Here is an 18,780-nt window from a genome sequence, read left to right as displayed (position 1 = left end):
ACCGGGTCTGGGTTCCTTAAATGAAGAATTACGGGCCATTCCAACCTTAGAGGACCCGGTAATTCCTCATTCTAGGAACCCGGACTCGGTACATTCCCATTCCCATTCAAGCCCCCATAAGGCTCAATGGGAATGGGGAGGGAGCTAACAACTGGCCCATTAATAATGGGCCTGTTGTTAGCTCCCTGGTCTGCTAGTGGGACCCGCTAAGGACACATGGTTTTACCAGGCGGCCTTTGTGGGTCCCGTGAGCAGACTCGTAATGGGGCCGTGAGGGGTTGACGGTTCCGGCACCATGCCCGGCGCCGTTAACCCCTTACCACCCACATCATAATGAGGCCCTTTTACTCCAACCTATATTCTTCTGATACCTCTTTAAGACTTGCAAAATCCATTCTTTCTTTGATAAAAATGTTTTAAAAATCTTTAAATCCCGTCGACCTTTCCCCTCTTGACACCCCTATATCCATAACAGAAATTAAGCAAGCCATACTAGATCTCAAACCCAATAAAGCTCCAGGTCCAGACGGTTTCACTGTAGACTTCTATAAAACATGTATTGATTCCATTGCTCCAAAACTTTTATGTTTATATTCGCACTTTATTGAATCTTGTCAAAGCCCAGGTTCCTTTGGCAAGGCGCTTCTTGTATTATTCCTTAAACCCAATAAAGATCCCTCTTTTGTTAAAAACTACAGGCCCATCTCTCTTATCAACTCTGACTCTATGATATTCGCGTTTAGAAAAATACCTTCCTAAGCTTATTAACTCGGACCAAACTGGCTTTATAAAAGATTGTTATGCTTCTTAACACCAGGCTCTTATTTAATATCCTCTCTCACTCCCAGATTTATGATGATCCCTTAGACATCTTGTCTCTCGACGCTGAGAAAGCCTTTGATCGTGTATCCTGGACCTTTATGTTCCATTCCTTAAAAAGGCATGGGTTCTCTCCTTATTTTGTTAATCTGGTATCTGTATTATATTCATCCGCTACCACTCAAATTCTCATTAACAATTCTCTCCTCTTCTTTCCAAATAAAAACAGGCACCCGTCAAGGATGTCCCCTCTCTCCCTTATTGTTTAACATTGCTTTGGAACCTCTCCTTCAAAACATCAGAACCAATACCAACATCATAGATATCTCCATTAATACAATAGAAATAAAGCTATCTGCGTATTCGGATGACATTCTACTTTATCTTTCAAACCCTGCCTCCTCCATTCAGCATTTAGTATCTACTATTAATGATTTCTCCATTGTCTCAGGCTATAATTAAAATGTTGACAAATCTGAGGTTATGCGTTTCACTAACGCGTGTAACCCAAATGATATCCCATGGTTTGGCATGTCCTGGCAATGCTCAAACATTAAATATTTGGACCTCTCTAGTGCCAAAGATATTCACACCGCTATTACCCTCAACACCTACCTCATAATAGAGAAAGTAACAAAAATGATCTTGGGATGGTTACCACTGTTCTTATCTTGGTGGGGTTGTCTTGATACCATATAAATGATGATCAGTCCCATCATCTTCTATTCTTTATCTATGATCCCTGTAGCAATTCATACACATTTTTACAAAAAATGTGACACCCTACTTCTTAAATTCCTATGGAACAATAAAACACCATGAATTGCTATCAACAAACTAAAACTCCCTGAACATTTAGATGTAGTTACATTTCCTAATTTTCAAATGTACCACAGAACCTTCGCCCTAAAGCAATTAACTATTTTTAAAAACTATGAATCCCATCTTGAAAATGCCTCTTTGTGGATCAGTATAGAAGTCAGTATTATTTTCCCACTCACCATCTCCCATTTCTTAATCACTTCATCATGGCCTATATTATCTCATTCTCTTCATTGCACTTTTTAAAAATCTATTTGGAATAAACTCCCTGTCAACTTTTTCTATGAAACCAGTATGGGTGATATCTTTCTCGGGTTCAATAAACTCAGTTCCACCAGATCTAACCCCACTACCATTTATAGATGGTACTCATTAAAAATCATACATATTAAACAATTACTCCACAATTCCGTAGAAATCCCCTTTGCTCAGATTTGTATACAATACAATATCCCTGAATCTGATATTCCCTTTCACACAATCCTTCTCAAATCAATAACTAAATATCTGCCCTCATTGACCCAAAAGTCTCCAACCCCATTTCTGACATTTTTAACCAGCAGCCCTTCCATTAAGGCAGCCAAATGTTATACATTCCTAAATGATCCCCCGTCTCCCAACATATTAAATTCGGGTATTACCAGACAGTGGGAAATTGATTGGAACTTTCAGCCTACCCCAGATTTGTGGACCCAAATGTGGAAATTTTGGAAAAAGTGTCACTCTACCTCTATAGCTGGCAATCTTACTCAAACCCAGTAATTAATTCTACAACATGCTTTCTTTACACCCCAACAAATTGCCAAAGCTATAAATAACTCATTTAATAATTGCTGGTCTTGTCATGAACCTAATGCAGATTTTCTTCATCTAATTTTTAAGTGTACATTTATGTATGCCTTTTGGGCAAATATCTGGTTACGTCTGCAAATGATCTTTCATTTCACTGAACCTTTGTCTCTCTCCAATCTTATGATTGGCTCTATTATTAACCCGATTATTAGACAGATTGAATCTCCTACATTATTTAACTTATGTATCAGTATTGATTTTCCTAACATTACATGTAACTGCAAGAATACTTCTAATTTGTCTTATAGTATCTAGTGGAATTCTATCTGCTCCACCCACCGGATTGAAAAATGTCATGCTCAAATTTTAAAATGGAATGTATTTGTTCAGTATCTTAATAATCCTGATTACACATAATCAATTTTGTATACACGGATGTCCCCTCCTGTTTCCTTCCCTATTGTCCTCTGTTGTATTTTGTTTTGTTTGTCTCCCCCTGTTTGTTTCAAAACTTACTTAATCAATTAATCAAATAACTGTTCAAACTTATTTTTATTAAATGATCTTATCAGTCTTCATGAGTTTGCTCCAAGCTCCAAAAAAAGTATAATTGTTAATTTGTTAAAATGTTAAATTATGCTTACCATATATTGTGTTACTAAACTGTCTATGAATTCAGTTAATAAAAACTATTTAAAAAAAAAGAAATCTGAGTCATTACCAAAGTAAGATAAATATCACTCTGAATGACATGTGCATTTACAGTGGTGGGTATTTATGCCTGTTGATTATTCAAGGGTTCAAGAGGTGAAAAACATGGTACAATAATGCAATAGGAGGTACATTTTGGGTATGACAAGTTAGAGGAATATTGCCACAGTAAATCAAGGGATACATAAATATAACACTCTCGCCTGTAGTGATCATTTTGTTTTTCACCTTTTTTTCTGAATTCTATAAAGCTTTATGCACTTTTTATTCTTCGGTGACCTGCACACTCATATTTTGCTGTTCTCTCTGCTAATTTTGGCATGAAGCAGAGCTGTTCTTATCCAGTTTTACATTTAAAGACGCCACTATTCCCATACATTGCCGAGAAATACGTGTCTTTAATTTCTTTGAATGCAGGACAGTAGAGGAGAAACAGTCTCTTGTTTTCTACTTCACATTGCTGACCGATTCTGTCCTGACTGAGCTTAATGTTTGAGCTTTGTGAGCCTATCTCCATTTCCAGATTGTGGTTGCTTAATCTGTATTTAGTGAGTGTTTCCCTGTACTGTTTTCTCACCAAAATAGCTTACCTACCAGTTTAAAATGTTGCCCCATGATCTGCAGCATTCTAGTTTGTTGTGCTGTCCAACTTCCGTTCTCCAGTAAAACATTTTTGGGCTTCTTTCGGGCCTGTTAAGTCCTTGGCCAATTCCTCCTCCTGTCTTTGGTTTCCTGTGCTGTCAAACTGTGCGGCACTGCTGTTGAAGTACCATCATTCTGTGATATATTGTTCAAGGGATTGTTTGTGGGGTTTGCTGCTTGGCACTGCAGTGGTAGTGGAGCGAGTTCAGGTTACTGATTTTGATATGACAAAAGGATTTTAAAATGCGCTTGTGGGAGTTGAGCAGTAGGGAGAACCTGAAAAGTTCTGCTCTGCACCCATGGTTACGCAGTGGTTACGCAGTTTCTTTGCACACAAAGTGTGCAGAGCTGGCAAAGCAGAAATGTGTTTGTGACACTGCTGATAACCCTCAGACTTGTCTATTTTATTTAATTTCTTATGATCCAGTCCTGTTGTGAACATTTTAAGACGAATGCTTCAGCAATGCTGTCTCAGTTTTGCAACTAATCTGCTGTCATTGTTGTAATACTTCAGATTGTACCGCATAAATGTGTGCTCTTGGAGTACTCGTTAAACGTCTAGAAACTTACTGACGCACATTATGTCATGTTTTCAGGAAAAGAACCTGGACTGGTTCCCTCGCATGCGGGCCATGTCCCTCATAAGCAGTGAAGGCGACAATGAGCAAAATGAAATTCGAAATCTGCACGAAAAGCTGGAATCCACAATGAGCCTGGTAAAGCAGCTCTCCAGCCAGCTCGCGGAACTCAAGGAGCAGGTGAGTTACAAAAACGGTCATTCCCAGGCAGAAAACTTGACATGACTGCTATTCCTTGTTCTTGGCTAACACACAGTCCAACAACTGTAACTGGATTTAATTACATTCAATGTAGTCAGTGTTAAGGTCGGCAGAACACCATGCACATATAATAAAAACATACACATAATCTAACACAAAACAATGAATGAATACAAATGATATAATACATCTTTGACACAGTGTTATAATAGCTACCACTCATCGGACGTCTTCAGAATTGTTCTGTATACCGCATGTTTACATTTTTAAAAAAAACGACCAAAAGGTATAATGCGGATTTCACCCGGAGCAGCACCTTCAATGCAAAGATGCCCCAGTGTTCCCACAAGGAAAAGCTCTCCACAAAAACGACAAAGCTGCAACTGACTGGGGAGTGAGTCTGTGTCACTCTGTTGGTTAATAACAAATGAAGGGACCTTATGAACAATCTGGTGGCCAGTTTCTATTGTATGAAACTTTAAGAAAAAGGTCTGGGTTTCCCAAATTTGGTGAATACCTGCACATATTCCCCGGGCATGATGTGTTCATTTAATTATGTGGGAATTATTCATACCCTGTTACATTGACACATTTTCTTCACCAGTTCTCTTTTGAAATAAGGCGGTCAATCAATATGAGTCATAAAAGGAGCACTTCCCACCTTAACATCAGTTAAACCTTTACACAGAATCGACGTGGCTGCCCTTTGTAAAACGCGATTAAGCGTGCTCTTCTCTGCAAATTGAAGCATGGAATATTTTATTTTGTATATAGCATAAATGTAAAGTGATTTCAGTACTAATTTGCTTCTAATAAATTTTACTGATAAACCGCGAGCAAATAAATATCTTAAAATACAGGATTCCTGTGAAATACCAGTTAAGATCAAAACGAGGATAACAATAATTTCATAAATCACCATGGGCTTTTATTTCAGTGTATAAGCCATGATAATATGGAGCCAAGTGATAGCAGCATAATATACCCTTTTTTTAGATTTGGCTGTTAGATGGTGGTCAGGCACCACCTATGATTCAATACGTTTGCATTGAAGGGAGAAAGCATGTGAACATGTGGGCTTATTTACCTATCCCCTGACTGCCCATGGCCACACTCATTTTTATGTCCATTTCCACCTAGTTCCTACCCCCCTCACCCACAAAACATCCTCCTGGGATCTCTTTGAACTATCCTTATCAAGCAGTAATATCAAACTTTGGTCTGCTAGTGTTATTTCTCGGCTGTCTGTTGATAGCTAATGGCTTATGTGCAGCTGTAAAGGCTACTGGTTTAATACAAATGTCTTTCCCAAGGGTGCATTGATGTATATCTGCTCCTTGCACTGACATTCTGTTCAAAACAAGCATTGATCAAGCCAAAACTTTAATCTGCTTAACCTTTAAGACTTCTTGACAAATTATGCACCCATAATGAGAGATCTCAGAAGACATTATTAAAAGTAAAATGTACACTATTCTGAGGAAGTATGACCTTAAATTCTCTGAAACATGGAATCATTCTATATGTTTTATTCATCGTCATTGGCTCTGCAGTGGATTTTAAAATGACCACTGATAAGAAATTGGTCTAAAATAATGTCTGGTGGACTTCACATGATGTCAAGGCCATTTAAAAATGTTTATGTTCATATGAGGAATTGCCATCTGACAAGGGTGTAGAATCCAAGGCTTTTTATTTTATTGAATACAAATAATTCCATCTCAGAAAGTGTGATCTGCTAATCAAGCTCCCTTTAAGTCAGCTCCATGCCAAAAGCAGAAGCATAGACAGGGTATGACCTGAGCGGGCAAGGCCCACCCAAAATCTATAAATGCTGACTCAACAGCGTTGTGTGGGTATTTGGAGATGTTAATGTAACTGTGGTTGACCCAACTACATTAGCTTCTCGCCCCACTTGTTAGACAATCCTGACTCCGCCTCTTGCCAAAAGCATAGTATACACCTGTGCCGTGCTGTATCAGTCTCCTACTTTGCAGCTAGTGCTCTCCAGTGGCCCAAAGCAGATTTGGAGGTCACAGCTGCCCAGTTTGACAGTTGCTGTGACTGTCAAGACTGCCAAGTCACTGCAGTGCAAAGGTTGCATGTACATTAAAACCTCTGTTCTAAATTCCATATGATTATGATAAACTCCTTGCTTGGTGGCAGGGTGATCTGAAAATATAAACCCTATCTCATGTGGTATGGTGGTGGAGGGTTTACATAATTATTAAGAGCCACATCTGATTTATACCATACATGGCACTGGAATACCCAAGCAGAAAAATAAGTAAAGGGGTAGACCTGCACTAGAATCCCTGATCCTTCAGGTATTATACAGTTATCACAGAAATTGGATCAGTAGAACGGGATGACACTGATTAAGTTTTAATACATATCACATTTTATTCAATTAATTCATCACAAAAACATTCATACTAATATCATAAAATCACATAAAAAGCAATCAATTCATACCCTCATTTATAACCACATACAACACTCATTCAAACCTTTGAATATAAAAAGCCCTAGTGTTTTCACAATAGGTATTCAAAATATCATTACATCACATGTTCATTACAACAAATGTATTCCTTTGGCCTATTCAGCAATGACCCAGTCCATAGTATCAAGTGTCATTGTATAACTGGTATTGAATTCCACCAGATATCTTTTTCAGAAAAACATCGACAAGTGTTTCGGTCAGAGACCTTCTTCAGGACTTTGGGCTTGGAGCGAATACTCCACCCTGTTCTTTACGTATATGGGCCAATAGTAAATCTAAAAATCAATAATAAAAACAACAATGTCATCCCTATTTCTTAAACGAGGTGACAGAAAATGTCACATTGTGTTAGAAATTAATACACACAAACGCCCTACTCACCCCCAAGATACACTTCTCAGGATCGTGGGTGGGACAACAGGAATAAATCCTCCACTAGCATCAGTATGTATAATGAGCCTGTGGAACCAACAAAAGCAAACAAAGAACACCACTTAGTGTGTTACTTAACATATTCAACACTACCAGGCACATAATGTGCCTACATGTGACCTTATATGGTACACAATTAAAATGAAAAATAAAGATAAATATAAAAACTTACACACAACCTAGTGCCAAAAGAAGCTCCTTCCGGAACCTTCAAGATGTAGTAGCGCGATGTATACTAGTATATAGTAATCACTCCGTGGCACTGTAAATGCAACAAATAATGGCAGTCCATCAGTAGAAAATACCAACTACCTGTAACATCCAGTATCCATATTATTATTGTCCTCTGCATTAAATAATAACATGGCCAGGAGCCCTAACATGCGGTATCAACACTATCAATATCCCAGTAACATTCACCACGTGGTATCTATCAACCATTCTCTCACTCGGCTGGCCAATAACACCAATAAAGTAGACCCCAGTGCATTCATATACGCTCTGGCACCCTGCCACATGAGCAACTCTATGTTGAAATCTATCGCCCCTAAGTGCGATCGTAATGTGCCAAATCTCTTCTGTGACTACTCATTCGGCGGACCATCGTCACCACGAGCATCTATCTATTGCTCGCTTGTCCCTTACCTTCTAGGAAATACCGTCCTCGCCGTCACAATATAAGTGGAATCGGCACCCTCTTCATTCACGTGGCACCGACCTCCAAACGTAGCAGCAAAGCTTCAAGCTCACTAGACATAATCGAGGGACTAACCTTTATTTACAATGAAGAACACAATCAAAGGACTGCATCAAGGCAGCCAAGCTACATGCTCACTAGACATAGTCAAAGGACTAGCTATCGTTCTAAATGAGACGCACAAAGAAGGGACTATTATCTCTAAGTATTTTAACACCCAGGCGGGCACGGGTCTACTCCATTGGGAAATAGAAAACAATTCGCTCCAAAGCCACCAGAGCATGATAACACACGTAAGAGCAAAAGCAAGCCCCCGTGTCGTGTTTATAATATGCGCTTTCACACAACTAAAGAGAAAAAAAAATGAAAAAAAGTAAAAAAAAATAGTGAGAAATGTTTTGTTAAATTAACACATGGCCCCGTGTAATGGATCATTTCTTAATTTATTCACAGCCTGATTTTATGGACTGAGTTTTTGGCAGTGAAAAATAATAATAAAGAAGGGAATACAGGGATATTGCACAACTATTTGATTGGTAGATCGTGCAGCACTTCTCTAAATGCCTAGACGTATATCATTAACATTATTATTCGTTCAGACATTTTAGATTGTGTCCATATATCTCTGTCAACCTCATTTTGAACAAGAACAAAATGAATGCACAGAAGACATGCCCAAAGGAAATCAAAACCTAATAGACATCTCGATATCCATAGGTTCTCCATACATAAACACCTTTATATTTAGCATCACTGTGTTTTTCTTTTCTAACATACTGGTACACTGTTTAACATCGGCTGCCAACGGGTGTTATATGCAGTCTCATATTGATCACTAAAATATTTGTAAACAACATGTATCATATTGCACATCCATTTTTTGTGACAAGATTGTTCCATTCCACTGAAACATTTAGTCCCTCCTGAACAGTGTTAAGAGTGTGAATCCATTTTGTTCGGTACGATGCAGTATTGTACCGATATCACCACCTCTAGAGTTACCTTTAATGTGTTGAAGTATAAACCATCTCATGTCGGTATCTTTGTGTTTCATTTTGACAAAATGATCAACAAGCGGTTTGTCTACCACTTCATTTCTTATACAGCTCCTGTGTTCTGATATCCGATGACGAACCTCACGTGTGGTTTTACCCACATATAGAAGTTGACAAGGGCAGCTGATGATGTAAATCACATTTTTGGTCAGACAATTAGGGTGGCAATTCATCTTCCACACTCTTTGGCCGTATTGAAAATCTTTTTTTGTTATAGTCAAGGGACATGCTACACATTTGCCACATTTATTTATAGGTTTGTCAGCGGATATCAGAACACAGGAGCTGTATAAGAAATGAAGTGGTAGACAAACCGCTTGTCGATCATTTTGTCAAAATGAAACATAAAGATACCGACATGAGATGGTTTATACTTCAACACATTAAAGGTAACTCTATAGGTGGTGATATCGGTATAATACTGCATCGTACCGAACAAAAATGGATTCACACTCTTAACACTGTTCAGGAGGGACTAAATGTTTCAGTGGAATGGAACAATCTTGTCACAAAAAATGGATGTGCAATATGATACATGTTGTTTACAAATATTTTAGTGATCAATATGAGACTGGATATAACACCCATTGGCAGCCGATGTTAAACAGTGTACCAGTATGTTAGAAAAGAAAAACACAGTGATGCTAAATATAAAGGTGTTTATGTATGGAGAACCTATGGATATCGAGATGTCTATTAGGTTTTCATTTCCTTTGGGCATGTCTTCTGTGCATTAATTTTGTGCTTGTTCAAAATGAGGTTGACAGAGATATATGGACACAATCTAAAATGTCTGAACGAATAATAATGTTAATGATATACATCTAGGCATTTAGAGAAGTGCTGCATGATCTACCAATCAAATAGTTGTGCAATATCCCTGTATTCCCTTCTTTATTATTATTTTTCACTGCCAAAAACTCAGTCCATAAAATCAGGCTGTGAATAAATTAAGAAGGGATCCATTACACGGGGCCATGTGTTAATTTAACAAAACATTTCTCACTATTTTTTTTTACTTTTTTTCATTTTTTTTTCTCTTTAGTTGTTGTGTGAAAGCGCGTATTATAAACACGACAAGGGGGCTTGCTTTTGCTCTTACGTGTGTTATCATGCTCTGGTGGCTTTGGAGCAAATTGTTTTCTATTTCCCAAAGGAGTAGACCCGTGCCCGCCTTGGTGTTAAAATACTTAGAGATAATAGTCCCTTCTTTGTGCGCCTCATTTAGAACGATAGCTAGTCCTTTGACTATGTCTAGTGAGCATGTAGCTTGGCTGCCTTGATGCAGTCCTTTGATTGTGTTCTTCATTGTTAATAAAGGTTAGTCCCTCGATTATGTCTTGTGAGCTTGAAGCTTTGCTGCTACGTTTGGAGGTCGGTGCCGCGTGAATGAAGAGGGTGCCGATTCCACTGATATTGTGACGGCGAGGACAGTGTTTCCTAGAAGGTAAGGGACGAGCGAGCAATAGATAGATGCTCGTGGTGACGATGGTCCGCCGAATGAGTAGTCACAGAAGAGATTTGGCACATTACGATCGCACTTAGGGGCGATAGATTTCAACATAGTTGCTCATGTGGCAGGGTGCCAGAGCGTATATGAATGCACTGGGGTCTACTTTATTGGTGTTATTGGCCAGCCGAGTGAGAGAATGGTTGATAGATACCACGTGGTTAATGTTACTGGGATATTGATAGTGTTGATACCGCATGTTAGGGCTCCTGGCCATGTTATTATTTAATGCAGAGGACAATAATATTATGGATACTGGATGTTACAGGTAGTTGGTATTTTCTATTGATGGACTGCCATTATTTGTTGCATTTACAGTGCCACGGAGTGATTACTATATACTAGTATACATCGCGCTACTACATCTTGAAGGTTCCGGAAGGAGCTTCTTTTGGCACTAGGTTGTGTGTAAGTTTTTATATTTATCTTTATTTTTCATTTTAATTGTCTACCATATAAGGTCACATGTAGGCACATTATGTGCCTGGTAGTGTTGAATATGTTAAGTAACACACTAAGTGGTGTTCTTTGTTTGCTTTTGTTGGTTCCACAGGCTCATTATACATACTGATGCTAGTGGAGGATTTATTCCTGTTGTCCCACCCATGATCCTGAGAAGTGTATCTTGGGGGTGAGTAGGGCGTTTGTGTGTATTAATTTCTATTTTTTTTTTTTATTTTTTTTTTTTTACATTTATAAAGCGCTCACACAGCCCGCAGGCATCGAGGCGCTGTTACAGGAATTGTTTGTTTTTCTTAGTTGCGTAATTGTGTATTTTTTTTTTTGTCTTAGTTACGTATTTATAACGCGCTTAAACAGCCAGAGGTTTTCTAAGCGCGGACCCGGGGATCGAACCTGTTGTTGCTTCGTGTCGTCTTGCTTCCAAGACGCGCACGCTGCCGCTGAGCTATCCTCCCGGATATTTTCTGTCACCTCGTTTAAGAAATAGGGATGACATTGTTGTTTTTATTATTGATTTTTAGATTTACTATTGGCCCATATACGTAAAGAACAGGGTGGAGTATTCGCTCCAAGCCCAACGTCCTGAAGAAGGTCTCTGACCGAAACACGTGTCAATGTTTTTCTGAAAAAGATATCTGGTGGAATTCGATACCAGTTATACAATGACACTTGATACTATGGACTGGGTCATTGCTGAATAGGCCAAAGGAATACATTTGTTGTAATGAACATGTGATGTAATGATATTTTGAATACCTATTGCGAAAACACTAGGGCTTTTTATATTCAAAGGTTTGAATGAGTGTTGTATGTGGTTATGAATGAGGGTATGAATTGATTGATTTTTATGTGATTTTATGATATTAGTATGAATTTTTTTTGTGATGAATTAATTGAATAAAATGTGATACGTATTAAAACTTAATCAGTGTCATCCCGTTCTACTGATCCAATTTCTGTGATAACTGGAATACCCAAGAAAGAGCATATCACTGAAACTAGAAAACAGGCACACTGGCTCCCAGTAAGAGAAAGAGTTGTATTTAAAGCACTTGCCATCACCCACAAGTGCATCCATCTCACTGCTCCATCTTATCTCTCTGATAGGATTCACCTCACTAGATCCACCAGACCAACCAGAACCCCATACACAAACATGCTTACGACCCCCAGAGTCAAGAGAGCCAGAGCAGTTGGGGCCAGTTTTCCATACCTAGCAGCACTATACTGGAATGCCATACCATCACTCCTGCGAGCAGAAGTCTCTCGTCTAGCATTCCAAAAAGCGATGAAAACCATGCTCTTCAACTAAACCTAGCTTATACCCTACTCTCACCTGGAACGTTTCAACGTGTCCTAAACTGAATTTATATCTGAATGATTGTATAACAAATTCTCAATGTACCCTAAGGCCATTCCCCACACTCCGTTACTTGATTACTTGAAATCTGCTTCCATGACATGTATGTAACCTTTATGTAACTTAGACTGCCACAAGTAACAGTGCCACGATGCCTTTGGGCTGTATTGCACTATACAAATGTAAAAAATAAAATAAAATAAATAAATGGCAATGTGAGCCTAGCTTAGCCATGGAAGGGTTATGTGTATTCTAGACAGCTTGTCCCTGCCAACCCTGCAGGACATGAGACTGAATGACTATACCTCTCATCTGAGCCTTTGTGAGGCTGGGTAACATCTCTCTTCAACCCTAGAAGCCATCTACAAGAGTTTTCAGTGGAAACAGGATTCAAAGGGCACACCCTACACAAAAGCACTAGCCTCACACCAGGGTGTGACACACTCAAGGGCCTTTGATGCTATGGGTCTAAGAAGGGGCAGCACTAAAATAGACAGATCAAACTTAGCACAAATGGGAAAGAGTTCCAACATCTTGTTTCTCTTTGTACCTCTCTTTCTCCAGTATGGGGTCTGGTATGGATTCATATGCTCATGAACATTCCCGGTTGTCAGGTTGGGAATCCTCGGTAAAAGAAAAAATGATTTCACTTTCACTTTAAAACTGTATTTCTCCTCTAAACCAATCACTGTACTCTGGGTCCTAATGCCCCCATCCAATGATAGTCCTCTCCCTAAGCTAAACCTCTGGTGGCCATCTTCAGAATTTTACTGCACGCTTCAGTGTTGGGAGTCCTTAAGTTGCTCTCCATGCTAATTTCATCGTTTTTGCAAATGTTTTCCTAAATAGTTAGTATATTGACAGATTTTTGCTTTATTGTCTGCGACGGAGGACATAGTCCGGCAGCGGGGCTCCGCTACTAGTGAAGATTTTCATCTACCAGATCATCAAACTTTGAAGAAGGCCTGGCGTTGGGCCTACTTCGCACCTTTTCAGCATGGCTGAAGAGAAGAAGGAAGGTTGCAGCCTCTTCAAACTCTCCACGAAGTGCGGTTTGAGAAATGTCTTTGTGTAGGATTGGAACCATAAATGCTTATACTGCATGCATCCAGGCCACGATAAGGAGGGATGTGAGGTGTGTTGTGGTTTCTAGAAGAAAACCAAAAAAGATCAATACAGCTGTCAGTCCAGAAAGAATAGACACCCCCTCGATTGTAAGGCACTATACTTTGTTGGCCGAAGATCAACCACCTCATGTGTTTAGTAATAGAAAGGTGTAGCAAAAGCTTAACCATGGGGTGGCCATTTTAAGGTGACTGAAATCGCCATTTTGTTTTCTTCTTGTTTTCTCTAACTTTGCCTTTTTGCCTCATGTAAAACTGCTTTGCTGAAATATTATTCTGCTTCACTGGTGCACAATGCAAGGACGCGAGTGGCATGTTGAAACATAACGCAGTAACCTGGACAGAAATGCCCGGCCCCCTCCCTCGCATATCCTTGGAGAGTGAGCAGTAAGGCATTCTAATCAGTACAGCAGGTGCCAGCTAGTCTCGGTAAGCACAGTAGAAATGCTAGAGCGAACATTAAATGACTTCCATTATGCTCTTCTTTGCGGCCCCCTTTTCCTGAGTCCGGTAGAGCCCTGGAGAGCAAGTTGACCCCCAGTACATGAATAGAAACTAGGAGATAGCAAGGCCTGGAATGTGTCTCTCCTTACGCACAGCTTGCTTGTAGAAACAGAAGCATTGTGATCTTTAAAACAAAGACTTATGTCTGTGAGCTTACAAAATTGCAAACTGTTACTAAATGAATGTTTAAAGGTGTCATACTCGTCACCATTGTCAATCATTTCAAAGGAAATGCATTAGGGGTGGTATAAGTTGTGACACTACTGATTACTAGATGCTTGTTTTATATCTATGTAACTGTTGTACGAATTTCTCTCTCTTGCGTCCCCTGCGGTCTGGTAGACACACGTCGCGGGGCGTGGGACCAGTTGGCCAACTGAGACTATTTGCTTTGCAATAAACCCTAGATTTTGGGAATACAACCTCGTGTCTGGCGTATCAGTTCGTGTGTGGTGATTGTGCCTTGTTTCCATACGCGAGAGTCCCTCAGGGGTCCCTTCAAGATGGCGCCCGAATAGGGACCTTCCCCCACTTGTTCCATCTTGTACATTGTAAAATAAGGAAGGCGGAGAGAATGGCGAGGACGGGACGATCGAGCCGGGATCAAGAGGTGTTCGGGGCACCCCTGCGAAAGCGAGTAGAGATTCCTTTGCAAATCTGCACACAACCGATCCCTGATCGACGTGCCCGGCCAGAGAACAAGGGGGCGAGGGTCCTGAAACGAGGCAGAGTGAGCCAAGATACGCAGACACAACGTCATTGGTTGCGTCAGTATACGGACGAATTGTGTCTTAAAAAGACAACTTGATTGATCAGGTGAGTCGTGCCCCGATTCAAAAGCGATCCTGATATTGGTTGAGAGTTGATTTTGCAAAATCAAACACCCAGTGTAAGTTTGATTAGCCAAGGGTAAGGTTAAAACATGCCTGGGGTATTGCCCACCCTTGCGGGATTTTTCCGCTGCTGCGGACAATCTTTGGAAACTGGCCAGGTCGCGCCACCCGAGGGGTCGCCGGCGTATGAGATGTATGTGAAGTATGGTGTCGGAGCGATAATGTTTAGTGAGATTTGGCATAAGCAAACCAGAAAGCAGGAAGATCTTCAATGGCCGAATCATGGGAGTTTTGAAATGACGAGAATGGGATAATTTGGAGAAGGTGTTGATGAAAAAGAAAGCACGCCCTGCAGCATTTGATATCCTTAGGGACTGGAGAAGGGAAGCAATGGTTCGTTGGAAAAGTAGAGAGAAACATGCGCACAGGCATAAGTCGAAAGCAGAGGGAGCAAAGGAAAAGGAAGAGGAGGAGTGGAATGATAGTTTGAGAAACTCAAATATACGCAAGCAATTGAGCATAGAAAATATATACCCACAACGGGAGTTGCATACATCAGACAAATTAATAGATAAAATATTGACAGACACAAAGTAAGGTCCAAGAAGAGAGACTAAAACGATCACATCAGGAGCAACTGCTCAGCCCCCTCCTGTTGCTCAGCCACTCCCAATTGACCAAATCCCAGCCCAGCCACACACTGCACAAACAGTGCCTCCTATTAGCCAGTCAGCGCTGTAACAGTCACCTGCTGGCCCATCCGCACCTCCCTCTCAAGAGATCGGTTCTGTCCCATCTGCCCTTTCCGTGATTGAACTTGAACTTGTTGAAACAGAAGAAGGGGCTGAACAAAGGGGATGTACAAGAGTAACTCGTAGTGCAATTAGCAAGGAGAGGAAGCGAGAGTTGCAAGAACAGGCCGAAATGTATATAGATGGGAATGATGAAATGTCCGCGATGGCTTCAATATTCGACTTCAGGAGGAGCAACGAAAGACAGGTAGTGTTGGAATGCATGGGGGAATATTTAGCGGCGAGATGGAATCAGTTAATTGGGAAGCTGCCTCCGCAACAACTGTTGGATTTGAATGCAGTGGCACGTTGTAGAGGGAGGGATGAAGAGATGAGGGAACACGTAGACTGACTTTTTGAACTCAAGAATGAACTTGATAATGAATATGCTGAAATGTTTGCCACACCTGGGTATAGGAGTAGAGATATTAGGAGAGATAGAACTGAAGCGGTAGAGCCCTATATACAACAGCGATATTTGTCGTCGTCAAGACAAACAGGCGACCGACTAAAAGTGTCTATACGAGAGGCGTTGAAATGGATTTCAGGTCCTAGTATTCCCACAATGGAGATACATGAGATTTGTAATGAATACCCTTTGCCAATGAGAATAGAAGCATTACGAACAATAGTTGAGGTGCTACTCCAGCAGGTAGCGGGACACAACGCCCAGGGCAGAGGTAATTCGAACATGCATGGAGGGCCCCTGGGACTGAATCAATGCGCGTATTGCAGAGAGGAAGGTCACTGGCGAGCGCAATGTCCACACTTGCAAAATAGAAATGGGTACGGCCAGAGAAGACAGACTAGGGGGCATCCAGGAGCAAATGGGCATAACAGAAATAACATGCAACAGCACCAAAATAGTCAAGGGAATGGTGCCCAAAATCAGAACCAAGCTGAGAATCAAACCTCTAATCAGAATCAGAGCCAGCAAAACATGCAAAATGTGAATAGAGGAAGGGGCGGAAACATTTCCGATACTCGTGCAAATGTGTACTATAATAACAGCAGCGATTACACATCGGATGATGTGTTGTTTCCTCAATAGGACAGCCCAAGACAGGGGTTGGAGCCAGTGTCTATGCCCGTCAATCAGAAAGGACCCTACGTAGAAATAAAAGTCGGGAATAGTGAGCACAGATTCCTCGTGGATACGGGGGCACAAAAGTGTTCGATAGACCATCACTTGGTTCCAGAAATACTACTGTCAGGGCGAACAAATATTTCAGTAGGGTTCGCAGACACCTCAGTGATAAATCCAATGTCCGAACCAGTAGAAGTGACATTAGGCCCATTCACTGAATACTGTCCATTCCTTTTAACAGAGAACTGTGGGGAGAATCTTTCGGGATAAAATTTATTGAAGAAATTGAGTGCAGTAATCTACTGTACACCAGATGGAGTATTTTTGACCATTTCACCACAGAATGTACCGGTATCCGCATTTGTGTCTAAACCTTTGCCAGGCGAATTGAGTGAGGTGCCAACTTGTATTTGTGCTATAAATGACAATGATGTTGGATGTTAGAAGATATAACCAGTGAACATTGCTTTGAAAGAAGGAGTAACGTTACCGCGTATTCCGCAATATAAAATCTCATTAGAAGGAGAGAAAGGATTGAAAAGTATTGTTTCTGATTTGGTAAAATTGGGGGCGATTGAAGAGATTACAGGCAGCACGTGTAACAGTCCTATTCTCCCGGTGTATAAGAAAGGAGGTAATGAGGTACCATACCTTTTCATAATTGATCTGCGTGCATTAAACAAGGTGGTAGATCCTCAATTCCTGTTAGTCCCATATGTTACCATTATTTTGACCATGATTCCTGCCTCAGCTGAGTATTTTAGTGTTATTGACTTGAAGAATGTGTTCTTTAGCATTCCAGTGCACAAGGAAAGCAGATATCTGTTCGCCTTCACGTTAGGAGGACGATCATTTACATTCACGCGCATTCCACAAGGCTACACAGAAAGTCAGAGTATTTACAGCAGAGCATTGAAAGAACAACTAGAAATGCTAGAGTTACCAGCAGGTTGTGTATTGTTTCAATATATAGATGATTTGTTGATCACTGCAGATACAGAAGAGATTTGTAAAGAGAGTACTGTTTTATTATTACAAAGAAAGGAAAAAGATTCGACTTGGGAATCCTCCCGTCCCCTGCACACTTTTAAGTGTTTGGAACTAGTCCAATACTGTTATTTTTATGTATACAAAAAGTATTTCACAATAATTAACAAAGTGATGTCAATAGACAAGAATGTACAAAAATATGTTTTATGTAACAAACAATGTGATTCAATTATTTCAAAATGAAATCAACAACATGAAAACGCATCAATGGTATCAAAAGAGCACATCAAGTTTAGAGAGAGAAAGTGTGCAAATAAAAGGGGTTTATATATGTGTGAGGATGTTTTCCTCTTCTTCAAATGGCCCAAATTGGATTCTTTAACAAAAAACAGAAGAATAGTAATTTAGTTACTTATAAATCTGGAAACTATTAATCAATTGCAACGAGTTAAGTAGATGTACAATTTAAATGTGTTGTTCTCAGTTGCTTTAAATACTGTAGAGTTTCCTTCGTTGTCGAAAATAGACATGTATATAGCTTACTCAAGTATGGTAATTAGGTAAACGAAATACTTTTCCTGAACAATATAAAAGTATCGGCTGAGTACTAATCACTCTGTGGGATTAGCAGCGGGGTCATTCAATACAGATTAGAGGGACACGGGAAGAGAGGGGCCGTGCATAATAGAGAAAACAAGTGTGCTTGGAGGAGGATAGTGAAAGGTTAGAAGCCAAAGTAAAATGAAGAATTACCAGTGTAGAGTGATGGTTCCAGAGTCAACGTACTGAATACGATAAGTATTCAAAGAAAAGCGCATAGCGCGCTATATCTTAAAGAGATATGTAAAAATAGTTTGAGTGAAA

The 18,780-nt window shown here is 40.1% G+C and overlaps 1 protein-coding gene across 9 annotated transcripts in view; it reads left to right on the top strand.

The window, feature by feature from the left end:
- The window catches only part of ITPR2 (inositol 1,4,5-trisphosphate receptor type 2), a 4,412,221-nt gene that overhangs the window by 4,294,476 nt on the left and 98,965 nt on the right, over positions 1-18,780 (top strand). For all 9 annotated transcript variants that reach the window (XM_069628470.1, XM_069628469.1, XM_069628465.1 and 6 more), the window contains one exon: positions 4,383-4,544. In XM_069628470.1, coding sequence (XP_069484571.1) covers positions 4,383-4,544 — 162 coding nt within the window. The remainder of the gene's footprint in view (positions 1-4,382; positions 4,545-18,780) is intronic.

Source organism: Ambystoma mexicanum, chromosome 12 (genome assembly GCF_040938575.1).
Source record: "Ambystoma mexicanum isolate Mex_15411 chromosome 12, UKY_AmexF1_1, whole genome shotgun sequence".
In the NCBI taxonomy this organism is placed as follows: Eukaryota; Metazoa; Chordata; class Amphibia; order Caudata; family Ambystomatidae; genus Ambystoma; species Ambystoma mexicanum.
Note: the sequence above shows the minus strand (reverse complement) of the source record. Positions and strands in the feature narration are given on the sequence as shown.